This window comes from Onychomys torridus, chromosome 7 (genome assembly GCF_903995425.1).
Source record: "Onychomys torridus chromosome 7, mOncTor1.1, whole genome shotgun sequence".
In the NCBI taxonomy this organism is placed as follows: Eukaryota; Metazoa; Chordata; class Mammalia; order Rodentia; family Cricetidae; genus Onychomys; species Onychomys torridus.
In genome coordinates, this window is record NC_050449.1 from 16,687,939 (window position 1) to 16,706,450 (window position 18,512).

General features: G+C 50.0%; 1 protein-coding gene across 10 annotated transcripts in view; it reads left to right on the forward strand.

The window, feature by feature from the left end:
* Window positions 1–16,330, forward strand: part of Smarca4 (SWI/SNF related, matrix associated, actin dependent regulator of chromatin, subfamily a, member 4) — a 97,521-nt gene extending 81,191 nt beyond the window's left edge. For 6 of the 10 annotated variants that reach the window (XM_036191703.1, XM_036191704.1, XM_036191705.1 and 3 more), the window contains 6 exons: window positions 1,942–2,204; window positions 12,501–12,609; window positions 12,714–12,815; window positions 13,671–13,803; window positions 13,910–14,052; window positions 15,903–16,330. In XM_036191703.1, coding sequence (XP_036047596.1) covers window positions 1,942–2,204; window positions 12,501–12,609; window positions 12,714–12,815; window positions 13,671–13,803; window positions 13,910–14,052; window positions 15,903–15,935 — 783 coding nt within the window. In that variant the 3' untranslated portion in view covers window positions 15,936–16,330. The remainder of the gene's footprint in view (window positions 1–1,941; window positions 2,205–12,500; window positions 12,610–12,713; window positions 12,816–13,670; window positions 13,804–13,909; window positions 14,053–15,902) is intronic. The other 4 variants (XM_036191702.1, XM_036191707.1, XM_036191701.1 and 1 more) reach the window with 3 other exon arrangements.
* The last annotated feature ends 2,182 nt before the right edge of the window (window positions 16,331–18,512 follow it).

The window sequence follows — 18,512 nt, forward strand, 5'->3', positions numbered from 1 at the left end:
TCACCTTGAAGCTCAGTTGTCACTGCTCTTGTGAAGTTTGGCCAGACCATACTGTGTTGTGTTACTTACTGTCTTTGGGCCAGGATTCATCTCATCTGACTTCAGCATGCAGCCCAGTGCCTGGACACCGCCATAGTCTAGGTGTAAAACAACGACCTGCTAGGTCTTTTGGATTCAGGACTCTCTCCTGATCCCAGGCTCCCCTAGAATATTATTTGAAAGTTAGCTATTGTTATTTGGCATGCCCTTCACCTCAGTAGCTTCCTCGTGAGGAAAGGAGGCTGACTTAAAGAGTCTGTTGGCAGCCTCAGCCTGAGCAGCCATGGAAGGGCTTGGCCCATGCAACTCAAAGGCTGGGGCCTTGGCAAACGTGTGAGATGTTGGGTCTTATCCCCAACACTGCAACAAGATTAGACTGGAGAGGTGGCTCAGTGTTAAGGGCACTTACTTTATGGCGCTTTCTGAGGGCCCAAGTTCAGTTCCCAGCATCTGCATCACAACTACCTAAATTAAAGTGTCTAAGAACTTGTGCACCGTTCTTTGAGCAGACAGGCTGTCTGTGCATTAGCACACGCCTCTCAGACACTGCTTAGTTAGCCTGTACCTGAGAGCTGAGTGCCATCCTTAGCGCCAGAGTACAGCGAGAAAGGGAAGAAAAGGACATAGAAAGGACAGGAAAGCTGGGCTTGCCTGACCCATAACTTGGGATGTTGAGAGGTGGGTAGGTACTCGAGACCTGCCTGGGCTACATGAACCTCGTATCAAACCAAGTGAACAAGCGACAGTAGACATGCACACAACAGAGTAGTAGCCTGTGCTGTGTGAGCTGCAGTGGTGCAGCTCCACTGCAGTGCCCGAGGGAAGGTTCTGAGTGCTGGCTGCTCGACCTTGAGGGCACCTGATTGTACTGTTCTCTACTGATCAACAGCTAAAACATCTTGATCACAATTTCAAAAGGTAGGTGGGACATGTCTTAGGGTTTCTATTGCTGTGAAGAGACACTCTCAGCTCGGCAACTCTCTTTTTTTATTTTTATTTTTTTATTTTTATTTTTATTTTTTATTTTTTTTGGATTTTTGAGATGGTTTCTCTGTGTAGCTTTGAGCCTTTCCTGGAACTCACTCTGTAGCCCAGGCTGGCCTCTGCCTCCCGAGTGCAGGGATTGAAGGCGTGCGCTACCACCGCCAACGGCTTGCACGGCCACTCTTATAAGGAAAACCATTTAATTGGGGTGGCCTACATTTTCAGGGTTTTAGTCCATCATCATGGTGTGACATGGTAGTGTGGAGGCAGACATGGTGCTGGAGAAGGAGTCCTACATCTTGACCCACAGGCAACAGGAGGTGGTCTCACTGGGCGTGACTTGAGCATCTGTGAGACCTCAAGGCCACACCTCCTCATAGTGCCCCTCCCTTTGAGGGCCAGTTCTTTCAGACCACCCCAGGGCACTAGTGAGGTAGCTCAGTAAGTAAAGGTGATTGCCCCCATGCCTAATGACCTCTGAATTCAATCTGTAGAGCCCACATGGTAGAAAGAGAAAACCAGTTCCCAGCTTGTCCTCTGAATTCCATCCCCACTGCCACTGTCATACACAAGCATACACAACACACACAATCAATCAATCAATGGGTTAATTTACAAATTTTTAGTAGATGGTGACAGAGCCTAGAGCAGGGTCTTCCAGCTGTCTGTATCCATGTGGCTAGGCTTTTGCCTGGCCCATTCATGATCCTGTGGAGTCCATCTTTTGAATGGGCACTGGGTGGGGCATCAAAGTGGAAGAGACAAATCAGGGTTCCCAGTAGATGTTGTGCCCTGAGCCAGCCATGCTGGAAGGACATCAGTATGGGGGCCACCTCCCTCCCCAGCCGGGCCCCAGAGTGTGCGTCGCGGCCTCTCTTTGTCGACCTGGGTGCTGGCTGTCCTATTTTACCACTATTGACCCTGAAGGCCATCGAGGAGGGCACGCTGGAGGAGATCGAAGAGGAGGTCCGGCAGAAGAAATCCTCACGGAAGCGCAAGCGTGACAGCGAGGCCGGCTCCTCCACCCCGACCACCAGCACCCGCAGCCGTGACAAGGACGAGGAGAGCAAGAAGCAGAAGAAGCGTGGACGGCCACCTGCCGAGAAGCTGTCCCCAAACCCACCTAACCTTACCAAGAAGATGAAGAAGATTGTGGACGCCGTGATCAAGTACAAGGACAGGTAAGCTGAGACAGCGGCAGAGGGGTTCCTGTGGGGTGTCTGTTAAACATGGGTGTAGGACCTGGTACTCATCAGCACTGAAGGCCTGTGTTTTGATGCCCTTCTCAGAGGGCTTGTGATCTGAAGCAGGGGCAGGAAAAGAACTGGTGGCAGGATAGAGAGGCAGGTGTAGACGTGTCAGCAAAGGTGGCATGTGCCAGTTGGTGTCTGAGGAAGGGCTGCTCCGGAAGAACGGGCCCTGCAGTAGCTGCAGTAGGTGCAACTGTTGGAATGGCCATAGGTGCTGAGAGGTTGTGGCTAGGTGGATCGTGACAAAGAGACCAATGCGACTGCAGCCTCTGGCTTTCCTGCTGTATGGCTGGCATCTTGGTGGTTTCCCTCTCCCTGTGTTTAAGGTCATTCAGATGTTGAGAGTTTGTGGACTTTGTCTTGTTTGTTGCTAGGTTCCAATCTTGGAGGGAAGCCTGTCTGATAAGATTAGCCAAATATGAGGTAGCCCATATTTTCGTCTTTGGACCGAAGCCAGCATCAGACGGTGCTATTCCTCTGTGCCTGGTACTATGGTTCCCATGCAGGCCTTGACTAGCAGGAGATGAAAAGCGTGAAGCTTGGGACTGGCTCGTCTTTCCATTGCACGGTATCTTAATTCACCTTTCCAATGCACACTGGCCAGTGCCAGCCCCTTAATTGAAATTTTTTCTGGTGACAATATTCTGTGACTCAAGAAGCAAAGTGAGTCATCCAGACACAAGTTGTGCGTCTTCTCACACCATTTGGGAAGAGTCCACAAGTGAAGCAGTTGAGGTGTGGTTGTGGTGCCTGAATCAGTGAGTGCAAATTGGCTGGTGAGGTGGCTCCATAGGCAAAATTGCTTGCCACCAAGCGACCCACTCGAGGGAAGGAGAGATCCGGCTCTTGTAGGTTGTTCATTGACTATTCCATATGTACATCCTGGCGCAGACTCCTATAGATCTGAAGTGGAGGGTGGAAGACCGGGAGGTCAGCCTGGTGCTGCCTCTGCCTCTCAGGCAGGTTCTACACAGAAGGTAGATGGGGGGCTGCTGTGCAGAAGGGGTGGCTCGCTTTTAGATACTTATTCTAGGTAGGGAGTGTGTAAAAATCCAGTGAAAATAACTGGCCTGTGGATTTTTATCTCCTTTTTTAAGTTTTATTTTGAATTCATTGTGTGCCTGCACATGTGTGCCTGGTTTCTAACCATGGGCTTGTGAGGACACTTAAAACAAAAGAGATTGTGGAAGGTCTGTGGGAAGCAAGACGAGCTTTGAAGTGAGCCCTCCTGAGATTTTTGGATTGCCACTTGAGAAGGCAGCCCTTGACCCTCTTAGATTTTGCTTTGAAATAGATCATAGTTGTAAAACTCAGAAAGGTAGAACGGTGTTCCAGGAGAAACCACCCGCTGATCTTCAGTCCTCGGTCGCCCTTCAGTGGGACACAGAAGCCATCCACCATTAATGGCTGGCAGTCACTCACCATAGGGTGACTTCCTTATAATAATGCAGGCCCTTACCAGACTCTGAGAAGATGAGCTGATAGAAACGTGAACAAGGGGTGTGAAGACACTCCTCTTAAAAGAATTTCCTGGTGACTCAGTCTTCATGAGAAGAGGTGTCAGGGTCTCTGCACACAGCAGAACACCGGGAAGTACATAGTAAAACCAGAGTGGCCTCTCAGTGCTGGCTCACCCTTGTGAGCCCGCTGTGGAGTGGGGTTAGGGTGAGATAGGGTGGTAACAAGTTTGAGACCAGCCTGCACTGCATAGTGAAAACCTGTCTCAGAAAACAACAAAAATGAGCCAACAAGATGGCTGATGGGTAAAGACACTTGTCACCAAGCCCAGTGGCCTGAATTTGACACCTGAGACCCATGTGTAGATAAGTTCTGACTCTCCCAAGTTGTCTTTTGACTTCCATGTGTGAGCTTGTGACACAAGCTCCTACATGTACACTCAGTAAATAAGGAACATTTAAAAAGTGAGCCAATGCTGGATGGAGCACACCTTCAATCCCAGCACTTAGGAGGCAGAGGCAGACAGATCTCTGAGTTTGAGGCCAGCCTGGTCTACATGGAGAGACGCTGTCTCAAAAAACAAGCAAAGGAACAAAAATCCTAAAATTAATATTTTTCACTAAAATTGAGAAGTTGGGAGACCGTCCCCGCCAAAATATCCCCAATTTTGGCAGATGACGGCAAGGTCATGAAGTGACTAACCCTCATCCTCTCAGCTGAGCTTGGCGTGCAGTTTCCTGTCTGGGTTCGTTGCTGTGTCCCAGGAGCCCAGCGCGTGTCCATAGCCACAGGGTTACTGTATTTTAGACAGGAATCCATCCACAGGGAATGAATCTTTGGCAGCCATAACCACCTCTGAGAGCTCTGCACACAAAGTGCTGCACCTAGAGGGCATTTATCTGCGGAGCACCATGTACTTCAGTGTGGATGAATTTCCAAACTGATCCATGGTGCTGGGCAGTGAGCAGCGGTTCTCTCCAAGAGGGGCCTGACTAGACAGCTGCCTGACAAGGACTCTGGGTCGCGAAGAGCATCCTTCCTTTATTTCTCGATGTGGACACAACAATACCAGGGTCGCTGACTTCCTCAGATTCTAGTGTATGGGAGGGAGGAGCACGTGGGAAAGACTTCCGAGCAGTGGCAAGGCCTTGGTGGTTTTTCAGAGGAGCCAGTTTGTTAGTTGTGTATTCTGTGCCCTCCTGAAAAGCTTCCTTCACCTCATATCATTGTCTGTGACTGACAGATGACTCACCCAGCGGTAGAGCAGTCTCCAGCGCACAGACAGGACCATGATTTGCTTAGTAAGGTGAAGACTCAGGGATGGTTTGTCCAGATGGCTCTGTTGCAGGCCACAGACTCCCTGGGTGTAGTAACCCTGAGAGCTGATGCTGAGCACCTGGTTGGGGATGTGACTGTCCTCATAGCTTACTCTGGGGGACAAGATGCCTTGGGGCTTAATGCCTGGTTTCTGAGTAACCTCACACCTAGATTGGACAGTGTCATGGAGCCCAGAGCTCCACAGAGGGAAAGATTGTAACAGGATGCCTCTGAGGGTGGTGGTGAGCTCTGGTTCTGTTGAAAGCAGGTCCTTTTGCCCTAGCATGGGTCACTGGTGGCCACAGTCACGTCACCTGAGGAAAGTCAGCCTTGCGTCATTTTCTTTGTCAGAAACCTACCTCATTTGTCAGAGAATTTTTTTTTTTAAGCTGAGGATTGAACCCGGGGCCTTGCGCTTGCTAGGCAACACTCTACCACTGAGCTAAATCCACAACCCTAGTCAGAGAATGATGTTTAGGTACAACATTGACTCATTTTGTGCATACTACTGACACGTAACTAAATTGCTACTAGGAAGGCAAGCAAAGCTGTGAGACAGGACATTGTGAGCTTACAGAAAGTCTGGCTTTGTCATGGTAAAAGGGCAGAGATTAAAGCAGCCACGAGAAGTAGCTAACAGGATATCCACAGTTCTGGTGATTGATGGATGGTCATGCAGCCACTATACCTTTTCCTCAGTAGCGATAGTTCCCAGGAAAGTCCCGGTTACTGTTTCTAGAGCAGCATCTCCCCGCTGCCCTCCCTTTCTGGTGGCATCACAGACATTGCCAATTTCCCTGCAAATGTTGAGACATCTGGGGGTGCCTTGGCACCCACGGATTTTTTTGTTGGGACTCTTGTAGTGGCATGGCTGGCTACTCACATGGCTGACCCCTGTATCCACTACCTCTGCTTGTCAGTCAGACCCATAGTCACTAACCTGAATCACAGAGCCCTATCCCCTCCAGAATGGCATTTCAAGGGCTTAGAGGTCACTTTGCAGCACCTGAGGGCAGGGGCCCCAGATTCCTTATGACATACCTGTCACCCAGAAGGTTCTGAGCCCTCACTGGTCTCTGGCATGGCAGGCAGTATTCACAAGTCAGGCCTGATATCTCTTACCCTGGTGCAGGTAGCTATTCTCTAGCATAGGAAGAATAACGTTGTAGCATCAAACTGAGTTTTGTTTTTTATTTTGGACAGGAGCTCACTATGTAGCCCTGGCAAGCATCACACTTTTTTCTTTCAATATCTGTGAGTGTTTGCCTGTGTGTATGTCTGTGTACCATAGTGTGCCTGGTGCCAGCGGCCAGAAGACTAGATAGGAATATATCGGAACCCCTAGAATTGGAGTCACAGGTGATTGTAAGCCACCACGTGGGTGCTGGGTATTGAACTTGGGTTCTCTGCAAGAGTAGCCAGCACTCTGCACCATCAAATGGAGCATTTCAAGGAAAACATTTGAATCTTTTGTTGTTTTTGAGGCAAGCACTTGCTTTTAGCTTAAGCTGACCTCAAATTTAAGGCAATCTGAGACTGCCTCAGCTTTCTGGGTGTTGAGGTTACAACTGGGATCTTTTCAGTTTGCTTCCTGAAGCAGGCCAAATTCAAAATGGAGCCTGAAGGATCAGAATCGCCTCAGTGCTGCCTTTTCCCCCAAGACAGGGTTCTCTGTGTAGCCTTGACTGCCCTGCAACTTGCTCTGGAGACCAGGCTGGCCTCGAACTCACAGAGATCTGTTTGCCTCTGCTTCCCAATTCCTGGAATTAAAGGTGTGCACCGGCACCTCCCGGTGCCATAGTGTTTCTTGACAGACAGTAAAGGATGATTTTGAGCTAGGCCATGTAACTGCTTCTGGGTGACAGCTAAGTTACACATCTAGACCATGTAACTGCTTCTGGGTGACAGCTAAGTTACACATCTAGGATCTAGTGCTGCTGGGTCCAAGGCAGACTGCTGTGGAGAGACAGGGAAGCCCTTGCTGTGTGAATGCTGCTAACCATTGAGTCTGTGGCTTTCTGACCCAGCTTGAGGTAACACCACAGAGCTGACCTTGGCTCCATAACACCCCCTCACAGTATGCCTTCCTGCCATGGCACACAGGGAATAGGGTACTCGAATTATGTGGCTCTTTGAGTCGGTCCACAGGCTGGCAGGATTGGCCACCCACGTGAACAGCAGAGCCCTGGGAGAAGAGGAGGGTGAGTGTCAGTGAGAGGGGACGGTGTTGGCAGAGTGCTGGTGTCCCAGGGCAGAGGTCTGCAAGGGTCTGGAGTACCCACCTACTTGAGGCAGGGCTGCTCTCCCTGCAGTTTCAGCCCTCGGTCCATGTTAGAAAACCTGCCAGACTAAGAGTAAAGCTGTGCCTGGCTCATACAGAGCTGAGCACCCTCCCCAGCACCACAGCACACAGCCAGCCAAAGACCATCCATACTGCCAAAATGAAGTGGGAAATAGAAGTTTTTACTTTGAAAGCAAAACATAGATGAAAATTAAGTATGGACTCGAGTTGGGTGTACCTTGTCCTGGGCCAGGGAAAAGCAGGGGCAGCAAGCAGACCCTTTCAGGTGCATAGGGACAGGTTTCAGAGCACTAGAGGGTGCCACCTCTGCTGTCCCCAGGCTATGGCCCTCTCAGAGCCCTGGCTGCTGCTGTGTAGACTATGTATTCCACACTGGTGCTGAGGTCATGGTGACATGTTTGTCTCAAGTTGCACGTTGTAGGGTATAGGAGAAAAGGGGATGGTTTCTCACTTGACACTCGCGGTTGGTAGGCACATACTCACACGGCCAGGCTGAGCATATCAGGCTCCATCTCTCTTTCTGGAAGTTTGAGAGTTGTAGATTTTAGAATTGTCTTCTATCCTTGTGCCTCAGTTTCCAAATGGAGAAACAAGACTGAGAGATCAGGCCCATGGGAAAGTGAATATGGGCAAGATGAAGCTTCGGGCCCAGAAATAAACCCCTGAACCAGCCTTAAGGAAGAAAGGGAGTTTTTAGCTCACAATTCCAGGTTACAGTTCATCAGAGCTGGGGTGTCAAGGCCATTTACTTCCAACACCTAGTCACATCACATCCAATCAAGAGCAAGGCTCTGAATGTGTGCATGTCCCATGCTGAGCATTTGATTTGTATATGTAAGGCTGGTTCCGTACCAGCATCATGAGAAATGTGTGGGCGGAGTTAGAAGCACCCTGTGCCAGAGATCTCAAGAAAGGTTCCGTTTGCATCAAGGTGAGGTGTATGATAGGCTTGCCTGGGGAGTGGCACTCTGTGCTGATGTCAGTGGACAGTCTGGAAGAGCTTGGGAGCTAGGAAGCTTGGCAAGTGGGCCTGGGGATTGGGAGGGAGCCTGCATGGTACTGCATCACAGTTGTGAAGTTAGCCTCCTAAAGCATGGCATTGACTGTCCAAGAGGTCCTCACAGAGAGTGCCTTGCCTTGCCTGTGCACAGCCCTGGGGTTCACTCACTCATGTTTCTGAAAAGGGAAGGGGACTGTGTAGGCCTTTTTTCCTCGAGGGTGCTATTGTTCCTCAGGTTCTTGGGACATGCTCCTATGTTTTCTTTCCAGGAAGAGAGTCTCATGCCATCCATGGTCTGTCTGATCACAACTGTCAATCTTTCCCCAATTGAATTCTAGCAGAGGATAAACATCCACCCAGTAACCACCTGCCATATCTGTGTGCAGACGGAGTGGCAGGCAGTACCAGGGCCAGTGTGCTTGCCTGGTGAGCAGAGTTTTCTATCCAGTCCAGCTGGCCCCCAGCAGCCTCCACTGCTCGTCACAGGATGAAAGGTGGCCTTGAGCTGTTGCCAGGTGCTGTGACAGCACCAACAGGAATAGCGTGGAATGCACTGCCAGCAGTCCCAGAGATCTCTGACTGGTACTTTGAGGATTTCTAGAAGAGGTGGGCATAATGGGCAGATCTCTGTGATTTTTGAGGCCAGCCTGAGCTACATAGTGAGTTGCAGGCCAGCCAGGGTGTCTAGAGGGAAAGAACTCAGAAACAGAAAATTCCTAGAAGATGCAGAAGTCAGTCAGCATTGCTTTGTTTACAGCTCAGGACTCCTCAGGGTTGGATTGGAGACAGAAGGAAGTAATGTCAGGTTGACCACACGACTTACCCACAAAGGTAGGTGTCAACCAGGTTCTGGCCTGAGCAATACTAAGCAATCCAGAAAAATGCCAGCTTCCTCTAGATCAGTGGTTCCCATCCTATGGGTTTCTAATCCTTTGGGGGTCACAGATCAGATATATTTACATTACGATTCATAACAGGAGCAAGATTGCAGTTATGAAGTAGCAACTAAATAATGTTATGGTTGGGGTCTCCACAACATAAGGAGCTATATTAAAGGGTCTCAGCATCAGGAAGGGTGAGAAGCACTGGTCTAGATGGCGAGCCACTCCCTGGGAAGACCATCTCCAGACCACAGGAGAATGGCCACAGCAGTTTGTCACCACCTGGCCTGGTTTCATTTCTGGTACTGTGATAAAATGCTCCGAGAAGCAGCTGAGGAAGAAAGAAAGGGCTTACTTACTTAGGTCAGAGTTCCGGGACGGTCTGTCCTTATTGGGAGGAAGTCAAGACAGGAACTAGCCCCATCACATGCAGTCAAGAGCAGAGAGAAATGAATACATACCCCTGCTCTGCTGCTCCACACCTGCCCAGTTCAGGACTCTACCCAGGCAATGATGCTGCTGCTGCCCACTTCTAGGCTGGGGCTTCCTATATCAGATAATAATCAAGGAAGTCCCCCACAGGCACTTCCGTGGGTCATCATCCCAAATGCCTGAACACCATGGGAAACTAGAGACAAGAGTCTCTTCAGGATTATGAAAGTGTTGCAGAGCAGGCTGAAGGGAAAATGAACTATTTCAAAACACTCAAGGCTCTTCCTTTTGCATTTGCATCACCTGAATTTAAAAAGTAGGGGTGGAGGCTCTTAAGCCTGCCACACTGGGGACATCTTTTGTTATTGAGACCAGGTTTGCTGAGCTGTCCAGGCTGGCCTTGAACTCCTAGGCCTCACCAGCTTGATAAGTCCTATCCGTATGCCTGTGCCCACCTGTCTGCAATTAGTGGGAAACAGTTCTTGCTAAGAGTCAGGATTGAATGAATCCTTGCTTCCATCAGTAGGGTTCTGCTTAGAAAATTCCACAGCAGGGACTGGGGCATGGCTCGGTTCAGGAGAACTAAGAAACTCCCACAGCAGGCATCTCTGCATGTGCAGGAAGCTAGGCACATCCATTGTGCCTGGAAGCAGGTTTCTCTTGCCTGGAGGGGATGTACAATGGCCTTCTTGAGGCCTATACAAGGCTAGTACTGAAGGAGATGAAAGATGCTAGTTACGCCGCTACACACACACACACACACACACACACACACACACACACACACACACACACCCATGCTGGATGGAGAAACAGAAGGAACAACTGGAACCTTTGCCTTCTTAGCAGGAACAAATTTGAATTGCTGCTGTGTGCAGTGGCAGTTGCTCTGTAGGGCGTGTGTCATGCAGGGACAAAGCTTCCTCCTGCTGTTGTGTTCAAGGGACTCTTGTGTCTGTATCAGGGATTGTGACCTCCATGCACTGAGATTTTTCTTTTTCGTTTTGTGGTGCTGAGATGGAACCCAGGGTCTTGAGCATGCTAGACAAACACTCTACCAATGAGTTCAGGCCTAACCATTTAGACTTTTCTAAAACAAAACAAAAACTTTTATGTATTTTGATCATATATTCACTTCTTACTCGGTACTCTAATCATTATCTACCTTCACCTTCTAATTTTTTCTATTTCTTTTTCTTTTTTAACCCACCAAGTCCAGTTTGTACTACCCATAGTCTCGTTAGGTATGGGACACCCACCGGAGCATGGCATTTGGTTTGTTGGTTGGTTTTTTTGAGATAGGTTCTCGCTGTGTATCCGTGGCTGGCTTGAAACTCAATATGTAGACTGGGCTAGCTTCACCTCACAGAGAGCCTCTTGCCTCTACCTGTTAAGCACTGGGGTTAGTGTGTACCACCACCCCCTCCTATTTTGAATTTAGGGTTTTTAAGAAGAGAAAGAGTGAAGTTCAGAGTCATTCTCAGCAACACAGCAAGTCGGAGGCCAGGCTGACCTATGTGAGAAAGAAGAAAGGTAATCAGGAATAGAAGGGAGGGGCTGGAGAGATGCCTTAGAGGTTAAGAGCACCGACTGCTCTTCCAGAGGTCCTGAGTTCAATTCCCAGCACCCACATGGTAGCTCACAACCGTCTGTGATGAGATCTGGCGCCCTCTTCTGTATACATAATAAATAAATAAACCTTGAAAAATAAAAAAGAATAGAAGTGTGCTCGTGAGGTGGTTGTGGAGCTCAGTGCCCCAAGGACTCTTCTCCATACAAATACCAGCTTCTTGGCCCTGGTAGGCATGGTTTCCTCTACCCCTCTCAGTGGCTTGCCTGCCACGTGGGAACTCTGAAGGACTGGGTAACTGTGTGTCAGGTGATTGACCAGAAGACTGGTGCATTCTTGCCCCTTGCACAGCCACACACAGATCCTAGGGAGTCTGCTTCTCTCCCTCTGCTGGTGGATGTGACCCCATCTGCACTTAGACTCTGCAGAGCCTGCTCACACCACTTTCTACAGGGGCCACTAAGGTGAGCACTTCAGGAACAGGAGTCAAGACAGCAGTCTGGGGGGTCCCAAGCCACGTTCCACCCTTGTAGGAAGCAGCAGTTGTCCCTTTGGAGAACCCAGGACACAGGTGTACTCATCCTCCTTCATCCTGGGGTTTGTGCCATATGCTCTGAAGGCCTTTGGGGATTGTGGCCTCAAGAAGGTACCCGTCATGCTCTTCATGTTTAAACATATATGGCTTTCTAATATAAAAAGTAGGGTGATGGGTTGGGGATTTAGCTCAGTGGTAGAGCACTTGCCTAGCAAGCGCAAGGCCCTGGGTTCGATCCTCAGCTCAAAAAAAAAAAAAAAAAAAGTAGGGCGCGATGGGTGTGGTGGTGAGCACTTGAATCTCAACACTCAGGAGACAGAGGATGTCGGGTCTGTGAGTTACAGGCCAGCCTGGTCTACAGAGTGAGACTCTTCTGGATGGAAATGAGAGTGACCTGGCTGTCTGTACCCTGAGCGTGGCAATATGACACTCCTTCCAGGTCTGGCCTTAGAGATGGCACCAGACTGCATACACATCCTGCCACTGGACCTGGTTATCTGCCGGGAACGTTTTAGCAGTCAAAAGACCTCAAACACTTAAATAGCTCCCGAGGTAAATGGAGTGGGGTGCTCACATTCAGTCCCAGCACTTGGGAGGAGGCAGGCTGATAATCTCTTGAGTTTGAGTCCAGCCTTGTCTTTATTTAAATTCTCATCCTCCATCCTGTGTGGTGGTACAATGTCCCTCTCGGGTGAGGAACACCTGGGAGTGACGCACAGTGTCATCTTGCAGCAGTAGTGGACGTCAGCTCAGCGAGGTGTTCATCCAGCTCCCCTCGCGCAAGGAACTTCCCGAGTACTATGAGCTCATCCGAAAACCTGTGGACTTCAAGAAGATCAAGGTGTGTGGGGCTGTGGGAGGACAGCCAGGTCAGCCCAGCAATCACAGAGCGGGCAGGCAGGCGATCGTGGGTGCCCAGAGTAAGGCCTCCCTCCCTCCCTGCAGGAACGCATCCGCAACCACAAGTACCGCAGCCTCAATGACCTGGAGAAGGATGTGATGCTGCTGTGCCAGAATGCTCAGACGTTCAACCTCGAGGGTTCCTTGGTGAGCACCCTCACGGCCATCCTGCCACCTGCCCTTCATCCCTCTGCAGCTATAATGGGGCTTTGTTTGTTTGACTTCAACAATTGGAGCTGGTCCACTATTGCTGAAAGCAATGTCTCTTTCCTTAGTAGTAAAGAGACCACACACAGTTGCCTGTCTTGCAGTTCATTTTTATTTTATATATGGGTGTTTTGCCTGCATCGGTTTCTGTGCACTACACCTGTGACTGGTGCCTGCAGAAGAGAGGATCGGATCTGCTGGACCATTACAAGTGGTTGTGAACAGCTGGGAATTGGCCTGGGTCCTCTACAAGAGCAGGGTGCTCTTCACCCTCAGCCATCTCCAGCCTGTGTTTCAATTTTATCTTTAGAGTGTACACAATACACTCTTGAAACGCATACTGTGCCAAGTGTCTCTTTTTAGTTTTTCGAGACAGGGTTTCTCTGTGTAGCTTTTCGCCTGTCCTGGAACTCACTCTGTAGACCAGGCTGGCCTCGAGCTCACAGAGATCCGAGTGCTGGGATTAAAGGTGCGCGCCACCACTGCCCAGTGCCAAGTGTCTCGTCTGTGAGGAAATGCCTGGCAGTGGTCCCCATCCTCATCTGGCAGGCTCCTCCCACCTTTGAGAGGGGCGGCTTGCAGGAGATGGGTTTTGCTTTGTTAGGTCAAGGAGATGCCAAGCCAGCAGGACTCCAACACCATTCATCTTTGTGGACATCAGGGCATTGAAAAGTGGGGTCAGTGAGGGACAAACCTCCAGCCCTGGCATTTTGTTATCCAGGGAAGGGTTGTGGGGTGGCCTTGCTGAACAGCAGGGTTCCAATAGGAAGCCACACAAGCTCTGTGTCCTCACAGATCTATGAGGACTCCATCGTCCTGCAGTCTGTCTTCACCAGTGTGCGGCAGAAGATTGAGAAGGAGGATGACAGTGAAGGGGAAGAAAGTGAGGAGGAAGAGGAGGGCGAGGAGGAAGGCTCTGAGTCTGAGTGTGAGTAAGGGAAAGGGGCAGGGACGCTGCAGTGCAGCAGCTCATAGATGACCTGAGACGCCAGCTGGTGCCTCACTGAACACCTTACTTCCTTATTGCCCCACAGCCCGCTCCGTCAAGGTAAAGATCAAGCTGGGCCGCAAGGAGAAGGCCCAGGACCGACTGAAGGGGGGCCGCCGGCGGCCAAGCCGGGGGTCCCGGGCCAAGCCAGTTGTGAGCGACGACGACAGTGAGGAGGAACAGGAAGAGGTAAGGGCACTGCAGCCCTTAGCTAGGCCACACCTCATCCCAGCCAGTCCCAAGTCCAGGCCACTCTACAGTTGGGTAAACTGAGGCCCAGCGTTATGTGATCTAGCCTGTTCACATATCCATGTCTAGCAGCTCACAGTCCAGATGCAGTCCCATAGCCCAGGCAGCAGCTTTGTGCTTGTGGCGAGGCCTGCAGAGCAGCTCGGCAGGACAGGACAGGTCTGTGTCCGAGGAGAGCCAGGACCACTGGGATGCCAGGGCCACCAGACAGGTGCCTGTACAGTGGAAGCCTTCCTGCTGTGTGTTGCCATGAGACAGGCTGGGTCCTCAGGTTTCCACATAAGACCAGTGAGTTAAAAATGGAGAGGACTGGAAAGAAGATAGCTTGGGGGTAACGACGCTGGCTGCTGCTCCAGAGAACTCAGGTTCAGTTCCCAGCATCCATGTCGGGCTCCTACCATCTATAATCCAGGCCCAGGGCATCCAGTGCCCTCTTACGGCTTCTGTAGCCACAAGGCACACATGATACACAAACATGCATGCGGCTAAAACATTCATACACATAAAAATAATTTTTAAAAATTAAAATGGAACTGGGTGATAGTGGCACACACCTTTAATCCCAGCACTTGGGAGGCAGAAGCAGGCAGATCTCTGTGAGTTCGAGGCCAACCTGGTCTACAGAGTGAATTCTAGGACAGCTAGGGTGACATAGAGAAACCCAGTCTCAAAATCCAATAAAGTAAAATGTGGAAGGGTTGGGGAGGTAGCTAAAAGTTCAGTTCCCAGCACTCACTTGGGTGGCTCACAGCTGTCTGTAACTCAAGCACCAGGGGATCCCAGGCCTCTAGCCTGAGTGTCCATACTCATGCCACACAGACACACACCTAAACATTACATAAGAAAAAGAAACCAAGTATGATGGTGTGTGCCTTTAATCACAGCAGTAAAGAGGCAGAGGCTGGCAGCTCTCTTAAGTTCCTGGCCAGCCAAGATAAGAGACCTGCTTCAGAAACAAAACAACAACAAAAACCCAGGTTGTTCTTATTCATTTATTTATTTTAGATTATCTATTGTTTCTGTGTATAGATACTTTCTCTGCATTTATGTGCCACGTGTGTGCCTGATGATGATCATGGAGGATAGAGGAGGGCATTGGATCCCCTGGAACTGGAATTAGAAAATGTTGTGGGCTGTCATGTGGGTTCTGGGAACTGAACTCAGGTCCTCTGGAAGAGCATCCGTTATAACCACTGAGTGCTCTTAACCACTGAGCCATCTCCCCAGCCCTAAAAAAATTTTTTTAAAGATTTATTTACTATGTATAGTGTTCTGCCTGCATATATGCCTCCACACCAGAAGAGGAATCCAGACCTCGTTGTAGATGGTTGTGAGCCACCATGTGGTTGCTGGGAACTGAACTCAGGACCTCTGGAACAGCAGCCGAGTGCTCTTAACCTCTGAGCCTACTCTCTCGCCACCCTAATTATAAATCTTAATAAGATAATGACTGTAGACATAGTGGAGCGCACCTGTGATCCCAGGACTTGGCAGAAGCAGGAGGATCAGGAGTTCATGACCATCCTTGGCTGCATTGCACGTTTGTGGCTGGTCTGAGCTGTATTAGACAAACACCAAAAATGGCAGCCAGAAGACAGAGCATGTGTTCATATTCGGAATGTCTATAATTAGCCAGCTGCCTCTTGGAGGTTTCCTTGGTGGCCTGTCCTTCACCCCCAAGCCAGTTACTCTCCACACAACAGGCCCAGTGGTAACAGGGCTGCCATGTTGCAGAACAGGGTGAGTGTCTAGCTGGCAGCTGGCTCATCACCTGTCTCCTGTTCCTCCAGGACCGCTCAGGAAGTGGCAGCGAGGAGGACTGAAGCAGACATTCCAGAGTCCTGACCCCGAGGCACACGTCCCAACCGAGATGGAGTAGCCCTTAGCGGTGATGGGTAGCACCAGAAGTAGTTTCGGACTTGGAGAACTGTACACATGCACTCTTCCACATTTATAGGCAGAGAATAGGCCTGTCTGTCGGCCCTGGCCTGGCCTTGAGTCTCTACCAGCATTAACTGTCCAGAGAGGGACCTCTTGGAGGCACCATCCACCTCCCCAGGCCCAGTCACTGTAGCTCAGCGTGGATGCATGCCGTGCCGTCCACTCCTTGTACTGTATCTTACTGGACAGAGCCGACTCTCCGGAGGTCCACAGGCCCCGCGGTATGTCAGTGTCACTGGGGTCAGACAGTAATGATTAAACCAATGACAAACCACCACTGGCCCCTTGTGCTCCTTGTTGTTATGGGAGGGTCTGAGCCGCAGAGAACAGAGACCTTTGGGCAGAGTGCACCCCTGCCACTCACCATGCCAAGCAAGCCAAATCAGTGAGATGTGGGTTCCAATGAAAGCCTCCATCTCAGTGTGTACAGTGGAAATCAGTCAAAGAAGATGCCCAACATCCCAACATCCACCTCTGCCCTTCATGTCCATATGGGCACACATCCACATGCAGCAGTCCATAATTTGGGCTGGGTAGATGGCACCACAGGAAGCAGGGTCAGACCCCAATCCAGTCCAGCAGTCCTGTTCTCTAAGATGGAGGCATGGAGAAGAACCTCTAGGCTCTCAGACCAGCATGTCAGGGCAGTAGCAAATAGGAGACCCTGCTTCAGATGGGGAGCCAGAGCCCACACCCCAATATTGCCTTCACATATGAATTTGTACTTAAACATACACAAAAAGTATTCTGGTTTAAATTATTAGGTGTATTTACTTTATGTATGAGTGTTTTGCCTGCATTTCTGCATGTGTACCATGTACATTTCTAGAATGCATAGAGGTCATGTGAGGGTATTGGATCCCCTGGGACTGGAGTTACACATGGTTGTAAGCCACCATGTGGGTGCTGGGGATCAAACCTGGTTCGTTGCAACAGTAAGTTCTTTTAACCACTGAACCATCTCCCCAGGCCCCCAAATAAGTGTTCTTTTAAAATAAGATTTAAAGGCTGGGTTGTGGTGGTACATGCCTTTAATCCCAGCACTCGGGAGGCAGAGCCAGGCGGATCTCTGTGAGTTCGAGGCCAGCCTGGTCTCCAAAGCAAGGTCCAGGAAAGGCACAAAGCTACACAGAGAAAAAAACTGTCTCAAAAAACAAAACAAAATGAAATAAATAAGACTTAAATAAAGTTAGGACTTGCCTTGGCCCTGTACTCTCAAAGCCATCCCTTTGCCCTCCAGGTCTCCATTACTGTTCAGATGTCGCCCACCTGTAGCTACAGCTGCTTGGGTGCCACAGTCCCAGAAGCACACAGTACTGCCAACCAGTGCAGGCCTGCCAGGCCCTTCCTTTGGCGGCTAGCTCTTTGAGATCTGTTTTTAAACTTAACCAGCTTAAAGTGTGTGCGGCTTCTAGGGTTCTGCACAGATTCAGGTTGCTGCCTGAAGCCTTGGCCCAGACATGTGCCCCTGAGCCTCAGCACAAGCTCTAGCCCTTCACCACACCACCAAATGGCTGCTCTCTCCCTCCATGTCTGTCATTGCTGCTCCTTGAGCAGGGTTTGCCCAAATACCTATGCTCTACTGAGCTAGCTAGTGCCAGCTCTGAAGGCCTCTGTTGTTGTTGTTGTTGTACTAACTCTGGGGCTTTATTCATTTAATCATTTTTGTTTTTAAAGAGGGGATTTCTCTATATAGCTCTGGTTGTCCTAGAACTCTATGTACACCAGGCTGTAGAGAGCCACTTGCCTCTGCCTCCCAAGCTCTGGGATTAAAGATGTGCACCACCACACCTGGCTGCTTTATTTTGTTTGGAGACAGGGTTTCAGGTAGCCCAGGCTGACCTTGAAATCAGTGTAACTAGCTAGCTTTGAACTTCCTAATAATCCCAAATGCTGAGATTACAGACTTATAACCACTTGACTGGTTCTAACTTTAATGTTCTTGAATGTTTAGAAAACCAGTTTGCAAGCCCAGCGGTGGTGGCGCACGCCTGTAATCCCAGCACCTCGGGAGGCAGAGGCAGGTGGATCTCTGTGAGTTCGAGGTCAGACTGGTCTACAAAGCGAGTTCAGGACAGCCTCCAAAGCTACAGAGAAACCCAGTCTGGGGGGGGGGGGGAGTAAACCAGTTTGTGCTGGGCGGTGGTGGCGCACACTTTTAATCCCAGCACTGGGGATTAAAGAGGCAGAGCCAGGTGGGTCTCTGTGAGTTCAAGGCCAACCTGGTCTACAGAGCGAGATCCAGGATAGGTGCCAAAACTACACAGAGAAACCCTGTCTCAAAAAAACAAAATCAAAACAAGAAAGAAAGAAAAACAGTTTGCTGGGGCTGGAGAGATGGCTCAGTGGTTAAGAGCACTGGCTGTCCTTCCAGAGGTCCTGGGATCAATTCCCAGCACCCATGTGGCAGCTTACACAGACTGCCTATAACTCTACCTCCAGGGGATCCAGCACCCTCA